Raw genomic sequence first — 24,098 nt, 5'->3', positions numbered from 1 at the left:
TTAAAAAACGACAAACGAGAAACGCTAATTAACAACATCAACCAACGACAACTACTGAGCATTAGATTCATGACTTAGGACAGGTGAAAACAAATGCAGCGCGTTAAACGTTTTCATAGGTACCAACCTCCACCACCCTTATCTGAAACAATAGTGTAACATCAGAACATAAATAGACACACAGTAAAAAATCACTTGACACGGCTTAACTCAATTAACAGACATATTTTAGATCTTCGAAAGACCACAATTATAAAGTAGATATAGGAAGATGTGATGTGAGTGCCAATGAGACAACTCTCCATCCAAACAACAATTTAAAAAAGTAAACCATTATAGGTCAATGCACGGCCTTCAACACGGAGCCTTGGCTCACATCGAACAACAAGCTATAAAGGGACCCAAAATTACTAGTGTAAAACCATTCAAACGGGAAAACCAACGGTCTAATCTATATAAAATAAAAACAAAGGACAACTACTGTACATCAGATTCCTGAATAAGGACAGGTGCAAAAATTTGCAGCGGGATTAAACGTTTTAATGGATCCAAAGCTTCTCCCTTTTTCTGAAACAATAGCATAACATCAAAACATAGAAAACCACACGATAAAATATCAATTGGCAGGCTTAACTCAATCAAAAAATGTAAATTAATACACTATGAACGAATAAATTTGATCGGTGATATCTGAATGCAAATGCACAGTTAATAAAATAAAATAAAACATTCAAGGCCAAAAAGCAAACAAACAAGTCCAAAAAAGCCATGGCAAGACACCCCTGCAAAATATTTAACCCTTCGAAAATATTCACTTTGGAAAAAAAAACGGCTTTAATAATACAGGTGAAAGTTTATACAAGTGTAGTAAGAAGAAGTGAAAAATTTGAAGATATTCCAAATAATCAAAGCTGGTATATAGACAAGATCCATATACATATAAAATAACAAAAAAGTATTATAAACAGTATCAACAGGTGGAATTAACATGAAAATACGATTTGAGAGTATTCGCAGTTACTGACACTAGTTAAAAGCCAAAAAAAATTAATAATGTAATATTTTTATGTTTTGTAAATATTGACCTCTAGTAAGTTTGGCTTTATAACTGTTTATTTGTGTACAGAGAAAATTAATGACGCAAGGCTAATTTGACAAGTGGCTAGATTTATTATCTGCAGTTAAAGTTAAACTGTCAGATGTAATTAAGACAAGTACTGATGTCTTTGGTGTATGGTAATAAAATTAGTTATGCCTATTTTGTTTGTCTAGAGATAAAGTAATTAAACTCATGATAAAGGTCAGTTGGTCAAGAGACTGGCAGATTGTGTATCAGCTGTAATACTGTAAGGATGTGTATTCCTTGAAGTCTTGAATCAGTTGGATTCTGGAGGACTTGTATTTAAAGTTTATATGTTTAAACTTTGTAGCTTACTTTGTCAATGTGTCTGAAGTAATGTACATTTTGTTAATAAACTTGTATATATAAATACCGTATTATTTAGTTACTGGGAATTTACCACAGGATATATTGTCGTGCCATAGATGGCTATGTCCGTCCGTCTGTGTCGGTGTTGACCTCCCCTCGATCACATTACAATAATAAAAAATCATGCATCAGAGACTAAAATCAACTAAAACACAAAGTTTTCATTAAAAACAAATATCAATTACAATTTATTTTTTATTTATTTACGAAAAATATTACCTGAAATTACTACTTGAAAAAATTATATCTTTTTAAACAGATTCCTTGGATTATTCATTTGAATGTAATCGCCTACCTTTAGCTTGAAGTTGCTCTGTCGAAAAGCACCAATTATAACAATATATTCGTAAAGGACTTCAAAATTAAGAAACACAAAACAGTAAATATTTCTAGAAGAATCAATGTTACCAAAATTATTGTCAATTATGGACATCAAAATAAAAACAGTAGAGATAATATTTAATCCGTTTACCAAATTTATAATATTGTAAGATATAAGTACATCAACACTCTAACAAAGAGCTTCGATTCTTCTGTTCTATTTCAACCAGATTTCCACCTGTACCGTGCCATGTACGATGTACTTAAGAAGTGGAGAGTTCATAACCTTTCGGTGATATGTCAGTATGATTTGTTCGATAAGATAGTGAAGCCGATTTTACTTTATGGGTGTGAAATTTGGGGGTTCAGTAATATGGATATTATAGAGAGAGTACATTTGAAATTTTGCAAGCTACTACTGAACTTGAAAAAGTCAACTCCAAACTTAATGGTATATTGTGAACTTGGTGTGTATCCCATGGTAGTCTATGTTACACTACGTTTGGTAAATTATTGGTGTAGAATTGTCCACGGCAAAGAAAATAAGTTGTCACACATTTTGTATAACTTTATGTTTTTAAAAAACTCACAGAATAATTGTAAGTCTGAATGGGTATTATTTATAAAAACATATTCTTGATACATGTGGTTATAGTAATATCTGGTTAGCACAAAATGTCTTTAACACTTAATGGCTGAGTAATAGTTTAAAACAGAAGCTATTTGATCAATTTCAACAGAACTGGCGTTCAGATATATGTAATTCGTCAAAAGGTTTATCATATAGATTATATAAGGATAAGTTTGAATTCGGAAAGTATTTAGATATATTACCAGATAGAGATAGGGTTACAATTTGTAGATTCAGAACTGGTAATAATAAATTACCAATTGAAACTGAAAGATGGATAGGTTTAGATAGAGCAATGAGATATTGTAATTTATGTCAATGTCAAGAATAAGGAGATGAACTTCACTTTCTTTTGAATTGTATATCCCTAGACGACTGTTTTTGGATGACTGTTATTGTAACAGAGTAAATATAATTAAATGTTGTAAATTATTACAAATAACACATAGAAATAAGTTTTAAAAAATATGCAAATTTATAAAGGTTATAAATTCAGTAGCAATTCCCTGGTTAGCCTTTGTCTATTTGTGTTTCTATCATAATAACTTCTTGTATATATATATATATTTATATAAATAGTAATTGTAACATTCCTATCTTATCATGTGCACAATCTATTTTGTATACTATGTATTATCATTTCATTCTTTGAACCAATGTGTATATAGTGGTTTTAAAGAATAAAATTGTCTTGTATATTTAAAAAAAAACATAACTTAAACGTTAAGATTGAAGAGAGTGACACAAAACATGTGTTGAAATTTCTCAGAACATTTCCTCACATTTTGATTTTAAGTTTAGAACTTTATCGTGAACATAATTTGATAAAAGAAACTAAAAACATGAGTCTGATAAAAAAAACAAAACCAAAAGTATAGATGTGCAACATGGCGTATTGCAGGTAAGATTGAGAAATAAAGCAATTAATTGTAATACGGGTTTAAGAAGAAGTTACGAATACAAAATATGTGCACCTAGTTAAGCAACGGAGAAGCCCGTGCTTTTGTTAATGTACCCCCAAACATGATCTAGATAACGAAAGAAAAACGAGATATGCATAGTGCTATTTTATGGTTAACATTTGAGAAAGAGTCCAATGAATTGAAGTGAAAAAAACACTTTAAAATATATGTCACCTGTTCTATTTGTATTTTGTTTTGTGTTGCGTACACTTCTTGTCTGTAAGTACATAAGTTGCTGTTCGTGTCTTCTTGCTATCAAGAACTTGACAACCAAATAAAACAACTATGGATATACTTATTTTCACATGCATAGTTTTATCAGTATGATATGGATAATGTTTGAGTAGCCCTCGATGCTCTTCAACATCTTTCTTTATTTTATATTTTTTTTTATTGTGTTTTATTCGAATATCACTGATAAGTCTTTTGTATTTTTCCTCATATTTAATTTAGGATAATTCCATGAAATCATTTTATTATGTATACAATACAGTGTAAATGTACATATGCGTTCTACAACAAATATGTAGTCATATAACAAAAAAACGCAATAATAGAGTTATACAAATATTTTTAAACCATTTTTATTTTTCGATTTCTTTAATCATAAAACAATCGTTTTGTCTTTCTTAACCAAATGCATTTGAAATAGTTTCCCCAATAATTCTGCAGATCTGTACAAAGGTGTTTACATTACGGCTTGTAGTTAATTCATATGCATGAAGTATATAACTTGAGTGGTGATAGGTAATGTATGCATTGTACATATATACTTGAGAAAGGAATATTTAAATTGCAAAGTTCTTTATGGATTTATAGATAAGAAACGAAACTACTTGACTTTGTTATATAATCAATATAAATATCACTTGGAATATGAATGTTTTACTGATAACAAAACAAACTTGAACTGAATTCTCAAAGGAAATTTGTGTTTTGACTAGGAAAATTGTATAAATAGGTGAATCTGGTTGTAAATGTCTGACCTTTATTTTTTATCAGTTTGAGTAGCACGAAGAAGGTGCATGCTAATTTTCAGAAAAAAGAAACAGACACTAGACGAGTTTTATTTAGAGATTTATTTATAAATTAAATTGTTGATAGCAGGTTGGAATTTTCTTAATTTGTCAACTTAATTATAATTTTCCACTTTATTCAGTAGCTTTTTTATCTAATGTAATTATTGTTACAGTATAATCAATAAAATGTGATTGCCAATAGTTCAAATATATACAGTTACATGAATGTAATTAGCGGATTTATGCGAATAAAAGCCACCATATAACCTTCAACAATAAGCGAAACACATACCAAACAGTCATCATTAATCAAGATTGAAAGTCTAAATTAAGTTTAATCATAAAAATGTAACCTCCTCCCAATTTCCAAAAATAATTATTTATTTTTTTAAAGACGACCAATTTTATTACTTCCTTTGTAAAAAGCAAGGTTTACAAATAGATAAAGGCAGTTTTATAATTTTAGATTCAGATTAGTTCGTAATCACGTCTTATCGGATAAAGTTATTGCTTTGGTTCTTCAAAATATTTGTTATTTTTTCAGAATGAGAAATTGTGATTGCAACGGTCGGTTAATTTGTAATACGTGTTATTTCCCTTTTCGTGTTTGAAAATAATTTGATATGATGTTGTTACTAATATGTCATAATTTATAGAGTCTCTTGGTGTGATTCCTGTGAGCTTTAAAATGAAAATTGAGATCGAGGTCAAAGTTGAAGTTTAGTTTTAATTTTCTTTTGGAACAAGAGTCGTTATTTACCGATCAACACATTTTTTTTGTAGTGCTATTATTACTTTTGATAGTCCCTCCCCACCCCCATGCCAAATGCATTTAAAACAGAATGTTAGAACTTTACTAAAGTATCATTTAACGCAAGTTATATGCTGTCAGATGTTGCCTAGATACATGCTCTTAACTAGGTTTCAAAATATTTCAGCGTTGAAAGGAAATAATTAACCAACTCCTTTTATAGCTAAATTATTTTGAAACTTAATAAGAACATCCATCTAGGCAATGAATAATCATAGACTCATTCAATTAAGTTCTTTCTTATTCGTATGAATGACATCAAAACCTTCACCCTTGCGGAAAGATTTACTACATCTTCTGTTTTATGCTTAGTATATGCTTTCAAGAAAGGAATCGTCATGTTGTGGTACTTCTCCAAACAATTTGTGCAAATTTCCCATATATACATGGCTTGGTTAAATGCAAACGAATTGTCTGAACAGTTCTGAACAAGTATGAAATACACTTAAATACTAAGTGAGAAGCATCACTTTATTGTTCCTTTTTATAGGACCTTTTATCCGTTTCAGATCAAACTTGTTTGACAAGTGAGAAGTGCATTGTATGACTTATATCATTGCTGTTTCGTTATAGATTTTAAACGGTACATATTTTATGTGTCTGCTATGCATTAACCTCTTGACTTTAACAGTACTTTTAATTCTAAATAATCTAATAGTCCATCTTATATATATCACTCTTTTTATCAATACACTGAAAAAACATGAAAATATTCAAGTACCTTTTCAAAGGATGCATGTATATATGCATTGTAAGAATTATATTTTTTAATATTCTTATTTTGAATATTTGGTAGAAGATACATTTATATATAAGCACTAATAGTGTATACATCGTCACTATTTAATCTATAGGTAAGCTTTTTGTAAAAGCTATTTTTTATATGTAATTATTGACGTTTACGGCGCTAAATATATATGCTGTATTTGCCGTCCGTCTTTATGACGTTATGTTTTCCTATGAATGTTATTTCAATTTGTTTACGGCAGTTTATTATTTGGATTTTATTTTGGACACACAAGATGATTTTTATAAGAGAGCATAATCGGTAAGAAAATATCTAATCCGATATTATCATTCATTTCTTTAGCAAGAATTGTAACAACGTTCCGTAAATGAAAAATATTGATTTAATCATTTGTGCAAACTTTGTTCTTTTATCAGAAAACATGTTTCTTTATATTTTATTATGATTGAGAAGTAATAAATGCACTGTATATTATTTTATGATTAACGGAATTTAGTGTCACTGTTATTTATGATTTATAATTTATGTATTTGCAGAGAATCGTATCGTATACAACGAAATTAAAGAACTGATTTGATACGCATACTTGACTTTGTTTGATTTACTGTGTGGCCCAAACATGCATTATTCATAAAATCTATGACAAAAACATATCAAATAAAAAAAAAAAACAATACTGTAATGACACCGCTTTAGTGAAGTTTCTATTAATTGCTTTAATTTTGATTTCTCAATATGTATCTTAACTATCATTACTATTATTTTTATAAAATTTATCAGTCGAATATTTTTGTGAGGATATTTTCCAATTCCTTTTTTTGATACATGTATGTTGTAAATACATGTCTTAGTCTTTGACTAAGTGGTGTTTGTTTTGTATGTGTTTGTACATTCATACTAATCAAAGTAATACTTGACGTTGCAATGTTATTTTGTTTTATAAATTTATAAAATATAGACGAAAAGTTTGACCTTGTTATTTTATCAATACAAATATCACTTTCATTGGGAATGTTTTATAGATAACAGAACAGAGATTAACCGAGATGTTCGATCTCCAAGGAAATGTTTGAATTGATTTGTATAATTTTATAAATAGATAAACCTAATTATAAATGTCTGACCTTCAATTTGTATCAATTTGAATAGCACTAACCATGTGAATGTCAAATTAAATTCTTATACAAAAATCCTCTAGCCGATATTTATATGAGAGAATTTTTCATTCTATATTTAATTGTTCATAGCTGGGTTTAATTCTCTTAATTAGTAAACTATATCATAGTTTTCAACTTTTATTTAGTGACTTTCTTATTTGAAACCCTTCTTATAAACAAACAACACGCTCAATATAGAACCTGTAGATAAGGTTTGAATGACAATACGTCAAAATGGTGCATTAACGTAAAAGCCCAAATGATAAAATGATGATTCTTTTATTGGTTCAAGTAACATTATACCATTTATATAGACATATAACAATAACAATGTGAAAACCTACGGATTAATTAATCTACTTTTCTTTTATATTAAGTAAAATATACATACTGTCTTGCCTTTCACTAGAACTGTTACTTGGCAACCGTCGATATGTAGAACTTCTCTTGACTACAAGTTAATAAAACAAAATATTTAAAAAGTAATGTATGTATTTTCTTACAAGTTTTAAGTATTCTCTTTTCATATACAAGTGGTGTGAAAGACAAGAACACAGCAAAACAAAATCACCCAACAAATAACGCAGGAAATGTATCGGTAATGATTTATAGATTTTAACACTAAATGCACATAAACAAGACGATAAAATATAACAATGTTGATCTATATTCAATATTAAATCAATGTCAACAAAACATAAACTGTTTCATATGAGGCCGCGAAACTGGTGAAAATATGCAAGTACCTTTTCAAAAGATGCATGAATATATGCATTGTGCATAAAGTCTATAAACATATCAAATGAAGAAAACAATACAGTAATGACACCGCCTTTTTTTTGTGAAGTTTCTATTAATTGCTTTAATTTTTATTTCTCAATATGTATCTTAACTATCACATTTTTATAAAATTTATCAGTCGAATATTTTTGTGAGGATATTTTCCAATTCCTTTTTTTGATACATGTATGTTGTAAATACATGTCTTAGTCTTTGACTAAGTGGTGTTTGTTTTGTGTGTTTGTACATTCATACTAATGAAAGTAATACTTGACGTTGCAATTTTATTTTGTTTTATAAATTCATAAATATAGACGAAAAGTTTGACCTTGTTATTCTATCAATACAAATATCACTTTCATTGGGAATGTTTTATAGATTACATAACAGAGTTTAACCGAGATATTCGTTCTCCAAGGAAATGTTTGAATTGAATTGTAGTAATTAGATTAATGGGTGAACCTGATTATAAATATCTGACCTTCAATTGCTATCAGTTTAAATAGCATTCACCATGTGAATGTTATTTTTTTTTAAAAGGATCTCTAGACGATATTTATTTCTAAGAATTTTTCTTCCTATATTTAATTGTTCATAGCTGGGTTTAGTTCTCTTAAAGGGTCAATAGCTAAGAAATTCAAATATATAAAAAAAAACTAATATGTTATTTTATTTGCTCAATCATTAATGAAATTCTAATTGTGAAATAATAATTCGGTTTAAGCAGCCAGTATGGTTCGATTTCGTTAAAATAAGCCGAAAACATTGATTATGAATTATTCACTCGCAAGTGAATAATTTACCTCATTGAACTCGTCGCACCTTTGTAAAAAAAAGTGCATTTTGGAGTCATAGCTTACGCTGTGAACATTCTATTATATTTTATTATAGTGTGAATTCTAAAACAGCGTTTCAAACATGTCAAACTCAAACAAGATCAACAGATTTCTGCGTATTTTACAATCACCAAATAATTGAAATCGGATTTGGAATAGTTGGACTTTTTTAATATTCATTCCATTTAAGCGACTATTTTGAAATTGAATTAAAGAGGCTCATATTTAAGTATACGCAGAGACAAGAAAAGAATATAAGTGGCAAATCAACGAGACTTCCAGTTGATATGACTTGTCTTTAAAATTTATACAGTTCAAAAAATGTTGGGTGAGAAGAGAAGTTAAAGAACAAAAAAAGAAACTTTTTTTTGGTCTATATACTATAAATTTAGGAACATCTCCGCCTCTGAGTTTGTTCATGACTTGAGGGAAAGAGTGCAAGTAAAATATACTCATTAGCCCTTTAAGTTATGATTTGTCATACTAAATATAATTTAAGTAATCAAACGGGAATCACATTGTTAGGATGTGGGTTACACGTCAATAGGACAGCAATCAAACGACACAAGTAAAATAAGAATATCAAGATGGCAACTAAGCAAGTGTTGATCTGGAAGATTTTCAAAGGGGAGGCAGGGTATTAGCAGTCAATGTTTGGAGTCTTACTTGTAAAAACTATTCATTTATCTAAATGAAGTTACGTAAAGGGTGGACGGGCCCCTTCCCCTCCTAAATCCGTCTATTATTGGTAGCATGCTTCATAAAACAAATGTCTCATATCCAGTGGCTGTCATAGTATGCGACACAAAATATAATTAAAAGAAGAAAACTATTGACTACAAGTGTTGATAGAGATCACAATCAGCGTTTATCAAGCGCAAATCAATTTAGTTCATTTTCACTGTCGTATGCGCGTATGAACATTGAAGTGTAAAGGATGATGTGGAAAACTGCGTTTATTTTTTTTTTGAAAATACAAAATAACTGATTTAAAATAAAATTGAAAAAAGTGTGTTTAAACAGAATTTCATTAGAATATATTTTTTTTAATGTATAATAAAGGGATTAAAGTTAAAGTTATAAAAAAGTGTAACTTAAGCAGCTGTATCCATAATATTGATAAATGACCGCAATTCATTTTAACTTAGAGATGCAATGAATTTTCATTGCCGTTTTATATGATAATTTGACATGCAACAACTGCCGGAAATAGTTTTTTAATGACTTTAATATTGACGATATTTACAATTTGAAATGAAAGCTTCATGTAGTCGTAGATCCTTACTTGAATATACACGGGTATAACCAACGTATGGTTGATTCCGGCGTTGTCTACCATTCGTCATCTTTTTATCGAAACGTTTGTTGCGTGTTAATGTCATAGTTCAAAACTGTTTGTTATTTAAAATTCGAGAACATAATTCAATTTAGCTTTTTCTATTGAAATACCCATATTATAATTTTTGTAAGCAATCATTTGAAAGTACTAAAACTATTTAACATTTCTAACATTTCATATTGAAGATTAAAACAACCTGAATTTTGTATTTGTTTGACGTGAATTTACTGGAGCTAGTAAAGCCCAAGTCACACTAGACCACGATAGCACCACGCTCACCGCCATCTAAAATAAATTCAAATCGTGGAGAGGTCTCGGTATGAGCGGCATGAAAATGTAAAATTTCATTGTTTCACGATGCTACTATGTCCTCATTACGCTTTTACAACGATCCCGCTAGGATTATACCACGTTTTCACCACGCTTTTCTTGCGACCTCACTACGATTATTATGATCTGTATACGCTCATCACGTTCTCACTACGACCATACCACGATTTATCCGATTGCAACAGGATCTTATTACGCTCCTATTGCGATTATAGCACGCTCTTGCCACGATTATACTACATTCATACCGCTCTCAGCAATAACGTCAACATCTTGTTCCATATAAATACTTCCAATCCTTCTATTTCTCATCAATACATAGATTTCTCGGAAACAACACAGTCGGGCAACCATAATGTACAGAACTCGTGGGCGTGGTGGAAGAGGAAGAGGTAGCGCTGATAGTAAAACAATCTTGATCCAGTAGAGATGTCGGACCGACCAATCCAAACTCAATCACAATTTATTGCTGGTACATGAAGATCAAATGACGATATTTAAGTCAACGAAAGTAGGGATGACACAGATTTGTCAAGCATGGTTAAGACGTTCGAGAAAAAGGACATGAGTTCAAAATTACATACAGACAACCAAAAAATGGAGAGCTTTTATATAATGTATGTAACAACGACAATGAGCATGATGGTCGTAGTATGCACGTAGTCAGGTCGTTAGAAGAGCGTGATGAGGACGGCATTGGCGTGCTAGAATCGTACTATGGTCTTGAAAAGCGTGGAATAAATATGGTTTAGTCGTAGTGGAAGCGTGGTTGCGTCATAGCGAGAATGCGCTGGTCGTAGGAAGGTCGTAGTAACGTCGTTATGAGATCGTAGCGCAGTCTCTCAGACTAGAATCACGTTTTCGCTACGCTCAAGCTACGATGGTACAGCGAACTTTTCGATCTTACCACAACCTTACTGCGCTCTCACTTCTACTACGACCTGGCCCCACCACGAATTAACAACGATTGTTAAGCTAGGGTCACACTGCCGATAAGATCAACTCGATGATCCCAATTGTCCAAAATTCCACGACCAAGCTCAATCAAATTCATGATCGGGCCTGTTAACGACTTCTACCCGACCGCCATCCTTAACTCGATCATTTACGACTCCTTAATGACTCCATCACGACTCCATCCCGACAACAAAATGAATACTTTTTCGATAATTCCGATCAATTCACGATCCTTACACGATCCTTACTCGACTAGCTAGACCAAATTAAATATTCACGATCTCAGCCTGATATCGACCAGACCAGATCGACCTGATCGTATATGGGTCGTAGGGATAATCGGGAATTGGTCGGGTATGCACAATTTGAGTATAAAAACGTCCGGAAATTGTATTCCCCGCAGTTTCGGAGTGGGCATTAATTGTTACCCTTGTCCGTACGTAACTATATAATTTGTCAGAAATTGTGAATCGCAAATTTTTGGCAGCTGAGATCCTTGAACCAGAACTTGATAATATTGGTTCCGGTTAAAAGTCAATGTATTTTAAATTTTGACATTTTATTGTGTTCAATGTTGTTCTGAAATGGTTATGATAGCGTGAGAACAAGTCAACCGTTACATTATGACCGAATAGATTTTATCTATCCTCAAACAGCTAATGTTCTATTTTAAATTATTCTTAAGCTGTATGAGTGTACATTCTACAAAAAAAACATTTAAACTTTTTCCGAGATATTAGCCCTGACGCTCATATTTCTTGGATGTCAGAAACCAGTGTAGACAAACTATAAATACTTGATAACGCTGTCTATATTGACAAACTTTGATATTTTTTATTGAACATAATCTCTTACGTAAATGCAAATACCGTTTTTACAATAACAAATTTGTCTATGTTTATTTTGTCATTATGTCTAAAAATATATAGAGAAAATACTGAATATATTAAAACTCAGATACTACGCCCTTATCCTAATGCAGTTTATTGGTTGTAACCAATAAACTATAAAATTGAAATCGTTATGATAGTTAAATATGAGTAACTCAAAATGTCAGTTTCATAGTAAAAACAATGAATTTTGGTAATATCGATCCGAATAATAGTTTAATGAAATGTGTTGGAAATAATTTTTCGATTAGCTTAATGTTTATGAGCTTTTGATTTTGACATTTGATAAGGAACCTTTCGTATTGAATTTTCCATTGAGTTCATTTTTTTTTTTTTTTTTTAATATTATACTTGTCAATATGCTTTGCTGATATAAAGCTCCTTCAAAATGTCATCGCATGTTTAAGTGCAGCCTTATTGCAAAAAATAGATACCAAGCACTTATTTAAACACAAAAGGTGATTCAGGATGCATGAAAGTGGAGGTAGGAAATTAAAATGTTACACAGGGTTTGTATAGTTTTATAGAAAATTGAACTACTCCTTTTTAAACGCGAGATGTTTTTCTGGGAATTCCTGTTACATATAGACTGTAGTTTCCCAGCTCACAGCTTTTGTGCTAAACATGCATTATTCAAGTGTTAAAGTCGGTTACAGCTAAACGGATATTCTAGTACATGTTGAGAGACTTTTGTTCATTTTAATTAAACTCAAATTTGAAATAGGGTTGGAAGAAAAAGGATCATTCTTATATATGTGTTGTTTTCTGGTTATGTTGGATAGGAGTAAAAAATGTATTTAAAAAATCCTTTTAATTATTCTTAGTTTGATATGTTAATGCAGTTTTAATAATCATTGTTGTATATTCAATGAAAATCATTGTTTGCTTGTTACGAATTTTCAGCATTTTTATTTAAGGGGATTCGCGGGTCAAAATCATTTATATAGGATTTCTCTATATTTTTCTATAAATGAACTTTATCTTATAGTTAATAGAAAAATAAAATAAAAAAGTGGGGTCACCGTTCATTTGCGCTCACAATCTGCCTTCGAAAGAAGCATACATTTTTGTAAAGGTGGTTTTTTTCTGTTGAAGTAATAGGAGAAATAAATGTAATATCGAAATAAAAAAAAGAAATTTATTACAGAAATCGCTAAAATTTTACAATAATTTAGTTTAAGTACAGCTTATATGGAAATTATATTAAAAAAGCCTTTGATTCTTTAGAATGGCCCTTCATGTATGAATCCCTTTTAAAATTTGGAGTACCACCTTCCTTCATAAAATGGGTAAAAACTTTATATAATGATACTAAAGGATGCCTATCTAATAACGGCTGGATCTCAGAAACCTATAGACTTCACCGTGGTATAAAAGAAGGATGTCCGTTAAGTTCTCTTATTTTTGTAATAGCAGTTGAAATCTTGGCCTGTAGAGTAAGACAAGATTCTAACAATAAAGGATTTCAAATTAAACTAGATGAAAAAACACATAGTCTAAAAATTTCCAAATTAGCTGATGATACAACCCTCTTTCTCAATTCTAAAAATGATATTCACCAAGCATTGAACCTAATAGAAATATTTGGAACGCTTTCTGGTTTAAAACTGAATAAATTTAAAACAGAAGGTATATGGTTGGGTAGACTTAAACATTGTAAAGAAAAAATTGAAAATATACACTGGAGCAAGGAACCCATTAAAAGTTTAGGTGTTTACTTTGGATTAAATAAAAGTGAATGTGACAAATTAAATATTGAAAAAACAATGAAACAGTCAAAAAAATTAATACTTGATTGGGAAAAAAGAAATTTAAAAATGATAGGTCGAATAACAGTTGTTAAGTCGCTTATTTTACCTAATCTTACTTTTTTAGCTTCGGTTGTTTCAATACCCCAAATGTACATAAAAGATTTAAAAAAACTCATATACAATTTTATATGGAATAATAAACAAGAAAAGGTAAAACGTTCAACACTTACCAAATATTACACAAATGGAGGTCTAAAAATGACAGACATTGATTACTTTTTGAATGCATTACAAATTTCATGGGTTAAACGATTAACCGCAAAAGAATTTGCTAATTGGAAAGTCATTCCAACTTATTATTTCAATAAATTTGGTAAAAACAACCTTATATTTCATATGATGCCTGACAACATAAAATCATTACCTAATTTAAGTAATATACTACCCTCATTTTACTTGAACATGTTAAAGAGCTGGTACGAAGCAAATAATACACTATCAAGTAATACACCCATCATAATTTTTAGAAATATTAGGCAGCAAATGTTGTGGGGTAATAAAAACATAAAATTTAAAGGAAAATGTTTAGTTTACCTAAATTGGATAAAAGATGGTATTATTTTCATTAACGATATAATTGATCAAAAAGGTCACATATCACAAAAAGTTATATTGGAGAAACTAACCTCAAAAACTTATTGGATCTCCGAACTTTTAAAATTGAAAAATTGTATTCCAAAAGAATGGGTTAGTACATTAAAAACTGACAAATCTTTAAAAACTTCTATAAAAACAAAATTAAACTTGTCCTTGACTGTTAACAAAAAATCAAAATTAATTGAAAATATGTCATCCAAAGATATATATAACCATTTAAATAACAAAAATGATGAGAGACCACTAGGATTTTCCAAATGGAAAAACATCTTCAATCTAGAATCAATCACTCAAATAAATAATGTGCTTCAATTTACTTTTACCTATTTAATAAATAACAAATATAAAATGTTAAGATGGAAATTACTCCATTACATCCTCCCATGTAAACAATTATTACTACAATGGCATATACAAGAAACAAGTATGTGTGACTTGTGTAACTTGACTGAAGATTACGAACACATTTTTCTCAAATGTCAATTCTTTCATGAATTTTGGAAAAAAATATGTGTACTTGTAAGGAAAATCAAAATTGGGTCACATATTTTTAATTTTAAAACTTTAGTACAGGGCTATAAAATACATGGTCCTATGTATAATGATATAAATCTCTTCCTAACTGTCTTAATATATTCAGTTCATAAAAGTACTCATATATCAAATTATAAACAAAAATGCATAGACGCTTATGCAGTTTTTAGAAATGAATTTTTAAACACGTACGAAATTAACAAATATATTATTGCTAAAAACAGCAAATTTTTAAATGATGTAAAAAGATACATATGATCATGAATAGCTAGATTTAATATATTTTCATGTATAAAATTTGTGTAGCAAAAGTTGACAATATTTCTGAACACGTGGTAATAAACCAAAACAGCATGCTTCGTGAAAATGTACAGAATTTTGTCTCAAAACGCATTTATTACACACTTTATCACTTAATCAAATGAATTTCCATTTACAATGTCGAAACTTACCACATATAATTTTTAACTTAAGTTTAAGTTGTTCGTGAGTATCAATAAAACGTATAAATTAATCCGCACAATTGATCAAACAGCTTCAACGGTTTTCATCAATAAGGTTAAAGGTCAATGATCAAAAGTTTTAATCTTTAGATACAAAACCGGACAAAACTGTACACTTTCCGTAATCATGAAACAATAGTTTGTAAAATGTTTGTAATAACCATGAACTGTAAAACTAACAAACTATCTATAAATATGAATTCACTGCATAAATTCCCTGGTTATCCAGTGACTGATTCACAGGGATACTCGGCCAACTGCTGTAGGTCGAGTAATTTGTCATAACAGCAAAGAAAAGTGCAATAAAGATATTATTTTATAAAAAAAAAAAAAAAAAAAAAAAAAAAAAAAAGATAGGTCACCGATGAGCTGAAAAAGATATTTCAATTTTAGAGCCAAAAAATGGCATTTTTCCACCAAAGGGAGATAATTTGGAACTTTTTCAATGATGTATACATTTTGAAAGTCATCTGGGGCCAACACGAATTGATTGTTTTGAATGATTTTTGTACCATATGATAAAGTAACAACTACAAAAGGAAATAAATAAAATTTGTAATGAAAAACAAATGTTTGATTTTTTTCTGAAATTTTTATACCCTCGAGTCTCCTTAAGTTAAAGAAAAAATGTGCAGTTCAAGATTTCATATCAGCATGCATAATAGCCCTTAACGGTATATTTTTTTTATGATTATGGTAAATTTTATTGATACTTTGTAATCTTTTATTTTGTATGGATGATGAAATACTGTTTGTTCTGTGAGCAGTTGAAGAACTATCATTGATAATCATTATGAGATAAATATCATTTACAGAGGAAACACTTCACGACAAAAGTATTAAGACATCGACTGATACACATTCAGTCTCAAATAAAAGACAACTGCACGAATAGTCAGTCAAATTTTAAATTATCAAGGGATTACAAAGATTGGGTATAAATTCAACATAATAATTCAAACATTTGTTTTTAAGAAAACATTTATTTCATCACAAAATTGTTGATAATTCTTAGTTCAAATATATGGTGCAACTGTTCTTATGTTATTTAAATATTTCATGTTTTGCTCAAAGCGCCTATCATCAGTTAAACCAAATGGAACATAGTAATTTCACAGCGAGCAGTACAATACAATTCTATTGGAAAGAAATTCTTACCATCATTTCTCTCATATTTGTCTCCTTTGTCATCATATGGTATATTACTGCTGGCCATATCTGAAATAATTTGATGAATCAAAACAAACTGTTTGTTATCAATGTAAATCAAAACCTTAAATCACATGTAAAGCTCATAAGAGGAACACAAACAAGCAAGTTTTGTATAAGATATATGCTATTGGTACATAGAAGGCAATTGACCAAAAGAACTGTCACAATTAATTCAATGAAGGCAATCGTATATCTATCAGTTCCTACTTACATTAAGATTATTATCTTTATAATCAAATTGTGGTATATATTTAACACTTTGAACATCCATATCAAAATCTTTTCATTGGTTTGAATTAGACCTAAACTATTTAGTATAATTTTGAAATATTGACACGAATGACTACCAGATAGAATAAACAGCTCAGGACTAGATTCTGATACAAATTACCCCCTTGTTTTTTTAATTGATCAAAAATTTGATAAAAAAGATGTCTCGTTCTCATGACTCGTGTGATAAATCTTGAACTTGTAACCTATTATAGTGCCATATCAATTTAAGCGAGGGATGTGCAACTCATAAATATTCTTATTTAAGGCATTTATAAGTACGATACGGCCGAGAAATATTAATAAAACGATTGATACTGCTGTTGCTTAACGTTTGCAGGATTATGTGATATCTAAAGTAGCTGAGACCAGGTAAATGTCAGTACTAATTATGTTGGTGCAGTAAATATTGATCTTATAATGCGTGGAACATTTGCAGCTAGACGACAAGCTTCTTCATTTTAACCCTTTCAGAGTACGGATTCAACTTCAACTACTTGAAGATCATTATAACATTGACCTTAATCCATCGCCACAGTTATGGTATTTACTTCGGTTTGACATAAATATCAATTATATGGTCATTTCTATAAATTTCTTCTTCACAAAACTTCGAATTTGGAAGATTATTCAATCCAGTTTGCAATAGCTCTTACAGTATGCTAGCTCAAAAACTGCAGTAATGAATTTTATGAATACTACTTCATTATTTTATAAATTATAGGAAGACATTTAAGTAAACTAATCTAGGTGTATTTTTTTTTAAACATTTATGCTCATTCAGTATTTTGTTAATGAGCATGCGTGAATAGTACAAATTGTACTGCACCACTGCAGATAAGCATTTCTACAATTTACGGTTTATTAACACAACCATTAAATTGTTTGATTTTCATGGAACATTTTATTTTTTCCTAGTGACGTTGGTGTTTAAATTGGTATTTGATAAAAACTACTTATTTTTTTATTCAAATAAAGATATCAGACCAATGTATTTTTCTATTTTGAAAATATAACATTTAACCGGACTTTATAAAACCCATATATTTGAATCATGAATTGTTATCATGACAAACAACGTGACCACGGCATGACAAACTATAAATACTTGACAACGCTGTCTATATTCACTGGTGGTAAGTGGATGGTCGTAACTAAAAGTTACGACCATCCGGAGATGGGAGACAACTCTAGGGATACACTTTTCTTTTCCGATTTTCGTGCAGTAAAATGTTCATTTGAGTCAAACCGCTTGTCTCATACGTACTATTCGGTGGTTCGACGATATTGAAACCAAATTTGATGCATAAAAACATTCCAATTTTCGTAAAATAGTCATTCAAAAATTCGAGCATGATGGTCGTAATTAAAAAAACAAAAATGTTGAGGATGGTCGTAACTAAAATTTGTGATGGTCGTAACTCTGTTTTAAATAAGACCGTATAAGGCAAGTCAAGAGTTTTAAATGTGTCTTTTATTGTATGCATATATTATATGAGGTATTTCTGAAGAATTTTTTTTTTTTTACATACAACGTAAAATAAAGCAATTTCAATCCGTGTAACACTTATCAATTCAAAATTTTAAAAAAGTTTTCAGATATTAGTTTTGGGGAATTTTGATTAAAGTTTCAAATTGGTAAAATGTTTTGGACCGAACAAGGCAAGTCAAGAGTTTTAAACGTGTCTTTTATTATATGAATATATTATATTATATAATTGTGAAGTACGTTGTTTTCACCAATGATAAAAACTAAAAGGGGTGAAGAGAGGGGTACCTGTAAAGTGCGAAACGGAAGAAAATTGGAACGAATCGAACAAAACAATACAAAATGAAATGACAGTCATATATACAGAAAATATAATGTATAAAACTAACCAGAGGCAAATAGTTGAATTAATGTAAGCGATTAAATTCATTAACAATGTAAATTTCTCAAAAGTAGAGAATTCATTTTAAAACAAGAAACACAGCCTTGGTTATGATAATTCTTAGTTGAAAATAAAAAGCACGAAATGTATCAAATCATTTTTAATCACAAAATAAATGATTTTAAGGAAAGGCATTTTTAATAAATTGGACATCACATGAAATACATGTTTTTTTTCTTCTTTAGATTTTGCATCTTTTGAAAAGATAAACATTGTAAATACTTTTTGAGGATGTACCTACTAGCTGATTTTTTGAAATCTACAATTTAAGATTGATACATCAAGTCGAAAGAGCATTAATAAGGAATCAAAATAATCTAAAAGTTAATATTGATTAAGAATTGAATGCTTCTTTTTGTAAATTTATTGGGGTGTAAAAGCGTTGACCGAAGTACATTTTGTATGAAGCGCGGAAGCGCTTCATTCTAAAAATGTACGCACGGTCAACGCTTTTACAACCCTATAAAGTTACAAAAAGAAGCATTCAATACTTATAATTACATTTTTTTAGCTATGATCATGAAAACACAAATTTTATATATTTTATTATTTAATTCACCTGTGGACTTTATTGTTGGAGCACGTGTTATAATGAATGAAAAGTTTTATTGAGCAATGCAACTGCTTACGGAATAACACGTGATGTGCAGTTAGCCAATCAGAATAAAACATTATAATGAAACATACATCTAATGTAATTATAAGGTTATGAAGGTCGTTATCTAGACTAGACTATTCCCGTGAATTCGCAGGTCCGTATCTGAGTTAAAGAACATATTTTTAGCCTGGATTTTTAGAAGTCATATTGTTATTGGGTGAAATCAACCTGATAATAAGGTGGAAAGTTATGTTCATTACGAAGTCCATGAGTAGCGTGTAGCCATTCATACAATATAAACATATAACATACACATAATGTTCAACCTGCATACCGTGGGGTTAGTATGTGATAGTTGCCGCAGTACCTTTAGTTCTACCTAAGTCTCTGACATATTATCCTGGTTACAAGCTTAAGTCTGGCTACAAACTAGTATTTTATTTTACTCTTAAACTCAGCGCGTGTAGCAGTGTAAAATATATATCAACAATATTCCTACTTTCGAGGTTAATACAATTTTCATTGCGACAGTATGGATTCAGTTTTCATTCCGTACCAATACTTAGAACTAATATCAATGACATACCGCAATATATAATTGTAATGTAATCGATAAAGAATAAAGACAGCACGTTAAAAAAATCCTGAGTTGAGTTCAATATCGTAGCGGCTACGTAGCTGCTATCAATATCTTTGTAGCAACTAGTCTATAGCTACACGTTCAATAGTCAAAATCTACGTAGCAGCTACGATATTGATCTCAACCCAGGACTCCGAAGTGTATTTGTGGATTTAATTTCCGCATGAACCACCAAAAGCCGAATATTTGAAGGCCTATAGTTTATATATAAGAACTGCAATAGCTGATTAAAAGTTAAAAATGATTGTTCAGAATTGTACGTTTAATAATTTCACCTGCCGACATGATTGCAGATTAAAAAAAAGTCGAAAATAAAAAAAAAATATGAGGGAATACACGTGCATTTAATAATTTTATGCCTTAACGTACAGTAAAAAAAATATTAATACTCAACCCTAACATACTTTTAGGCTTAATGCAAGTTAATAAGTTTTCACTGTTACTCCTAAATGATGAGCGTTTGGAATACATCAGAACTGTGTGTGTTTAATAATTTTCTAACTCAAATTTTTGCATACCATTATCATAGTAACAAATACTATTGTTTGTAACAAATCATATATGACATATATTTACTTTTAAAATACATTAATAAAAATTGTCTAAATACTCGAGTTACGGTCATCTTTCAAAGTTACGACCATCATCAACAATATTATAGTTGGATTTACGACCATCACACATTTAAAGTTACGACCATCATGCTCGAACTTTTGAATGACTATTTTACGAAAATTGGAATGATTTTGTTTATTAAATTTGGTTTCATTATCAACGCACTCACGATAAGTGTAGGTGAGACAAGCGGTTTGGCTCAAATGAACCTTTTACTGCACGAAAATCGGAAAAGAAAAACTTAGCCCTAGAGTTGTCTCCCATCTCCGGATGGTCGTAACTTTTAGTTACGACCATCCGCTTACCACCAGTGTATATTGACAAACTTTGATAAAATATATTGACAATAATCTCTTACGTAAATGCAAGTACCGTGTTTACAATAACAAATTTTTCTATATCCATTTTGTCGTTATGTCTAAACATATAAAGAGAAAATAATGAATATATTGAATTTCAGATGCTAGGCTCTTGTCCTAATGCAGGTTATTGGTTGTTCACAAGAAACTTTAAAATTGAAATCGCTATGATAGTTAAATATGAGTAATTTAAAATGTCAGTTTCATAGTAAAACAAATATTTTTGCATGAATTTTGGTTATTTCATCCGATTAATAGTTCATTGAAATGCGTTGGAAATAATTTTAAACAAGGGAAATACCGTTGATGTTATTTTTTGGAAGAATGTTGCGATTGTTATAACGAAATGAAATTATAATCGTTGAATTGAAACTGACTCATGACTGTGGACTTCATAAACAAAATAAAGTAGTATTTTCTGGGCATAAGTTAGACGTTTTTGTACATATATCATTGAAGGACGTCAATTGTCTGATAAATATATAACTTAAGTAAAAAAAAATCATTGTGTTTATGTCATACCTGAAATACGCATAAAACAAGTACAAAACATAACCATCATTAAAATAAAATAGCAAATAGTGTGCGAAACCCTAAATTTCGCCTTCGATTACTACGATCAAGGTAAAATTGTAATGTTTTCTTTAACATATCAGGTCATTTATCCGTACAATACAAAAGTTATACATAAGTTAAAACTGTTGATGCTATTTTCAGAACTTGAAGATAAGCATTTGTCCAAGTTTCAACTTTCGAGTTCGATGCATTTCCGTCAAAAACTCTGGTTTTAGTGAACATCATTCGTGCGTTTAGGGGCATCGTCACTTCCGTTGTAATGTTGAGCGAGTGGTTGGAATACGATAATGCTAAATTGCACGAATAATTCGGCAAATCAAAATCTCATTATTGACAATCAGCACTGCTGTCTTTAGGGAATTGTAATTACGTAGTTACAAAGCAAACATTATTTTTAGTTGATCCTGCACAATGACGATCACTAAGACGCTTGATGAACGTTTACAGTGCAGTGATACAGGCGATCCCTTCTGTCTGGTAAATGACTTCAAAAAGGCGCGCATAATTGACGAGAGTTTTCCGGTGACGGATGAACTCGAAAGTGGTCTATTACGGAAGGTATTTAACTGTATCATGTTAGCTAAATGTAATCTTAGATTATTTGTAAATGTTAACTACAAAACAGTTCATCAATGAGTGAAATACATAACAATTACCGAAATATTATATCAAATACCAAACGAAATGAATATCTTACAATAGGTTAAACAAAATAACCTTATCAGAAAGTAATAGGTGAAAGACGACTAACACATAGCCAGTTTCAAGTGAAAGGGATAGTACTATAAATGATACATTTTAAAACAAAAAATATGTGTACTCCGAACACGTTTTTTTTTTTTATCGTTACCAAAATGTGTATATAGTTCAATATTTTCTTTTGTGTAGAAATTGTTCCTTTAATACTAATATGCTTCTTTTTTCAGTTCAATATAGTTGTAACGACCAAAGATCGCGTACTGCTTATATGTCAGAACCGGAAAGGGAAATATGTTCTAGACAACGCTTGTACGCTCAATACAACTATACTAAAAATCATTTAGATATATCTTAGTGCTTTGGTTATATCTTTAAAATAGAAAATGGAAATGGGAAACGTGTCAAGAAGACAACCACTCGACCAAAGAGCAGACTTCATCTTCAACTTCGTCAAGAATCGTTATGATATAGCCTTACCGCGAATCTGTTTAACGTCCTTTTTTGGTGATGCTTTGCTAGTTTTTATTTGTCCGATTTTCTTTTTTAGTTCAAGTGTTTATTTACTTGGAAATCTAAAGAGTTTTTAATTTACTGCATCTCAATTCTTGTTTATCCAAAAACAAGTATTGTGATTGTCATTCTAGCTTACCCTTTTTTTTGTTAAATAAATCCAATTACACCAAACGTTGAAGAACGTAAAAGAACTGAACTAGATTATTTAAAAGCTTTTAGGTAAACTTTGAAAGAAGTGTTATTGCGCTGCAGAAACGATAACCAGATCAATATAGATTACGTTATCTGATGTATTTATAGCTATCAATGGTTATGTCAATGTTTTTGATTGATATTATGAGCACATTTTACAAAGTGCAATTCGTCACCAAAACTATTCAATTTTAAAAATATTGATATTGCATTGATTATTTACCATTTTTATTTTAAAATTCAAACGTATCTTAATGTATTATGTTTGTACTATATGACTTTTACAAAACGTATGTACTATATGACGTTAACAAAACATATTGAATATTACTGCATCTTACACATTTGACAACTGTCTATATAACAACTTTTCATATAAGGATAACTGTTGCATATTTCAATGGTTTTTTTTCGAATAAAAATTTCATGTTACATGTGGGTTCAAATAAATCCCTGAAAAGTAGGTTTTAATGTTATATGGTATTTTTATGCTATTATAATTTCAAACTGTCACCACTCCAAAACTGTATGATGTGCCGTATCATACTTGCAACAAAAATGTAAAAAGACGTTTTGTGACATTTTGACTAGACAAAAACAAAAAGGTCGCGTTTAATTTTTTTTTTAATATTTTCTCTTGAAACTTTGACACAATTTTTTTTTCATACTCTTCAAAAAGACATTTCCATGTTAGAATTCAATTTGGGATCGTAGAAAAGACTGCAAATGCCTATTGCTTTTCATAAGACACTTAGCAAATACGCCAAAACGTCAGAAA

The 24,098-nt window shown here is 30.1% G+C and overlaps 1 protein-coding gene across 5 annotated transcripts in view; it reads right to left on the bottom strand.

The window, feature by feature from the left end:
* LOC143052621 (GTPase IMAP family member 9-like) overlaps positions 1 to 23,384 on the bottom strand; it is a 73,623-nt gene extending 50,239 nt beyond the window's left edge. For all 5 annotated transcript variants that reach the window (XM_076225685.1, XM_076225684.1, XM_076225687.1 and 2 more), the window contains exons 1-3: positions 23,265 to 23,384; positions 16,874 to 16,933; positions 7,530 to 7,589 (exon numbers count right to left, since the gene is read on the bottom strand). In XM_076225685.1, coding sequence (XP_076081800.1) covers positions 7,530 to 7,589; positions 16,874 to 16,931 — 118 coding nt within the window. In that variant the 5' untranslated portion in view covers positions 16,932 to 16,933; positions 23,265 to 23,384. The remainder of the gene's footprint in view (positions 1 to 7,529; positions 7,590 to 16,873; positions 16,934 to 23,264) is intronic.
* Between the last annotated feature and the right edge of the window lie 714 nt (positions 23,385 to 24,098).

Source organism: Mytilus galloprovincialis, chromosome 11 (genome assembly GCF_965363235.1).
Source record: "Mytilus galloprovincialis chromosome 11, xbMytGall1.hap1.1, whole genome shotgun sequence".
Classification (NCBI taxonomy): Eukaryota; Metazoa; Mollusca; class Bivalvia; order Mytilida; family Mytilidae; genus Mytilus; species Mytilus galloprovincialis.
This window is presented reverse-complemented; position numbering and strand designations above follow the sequence as displayed.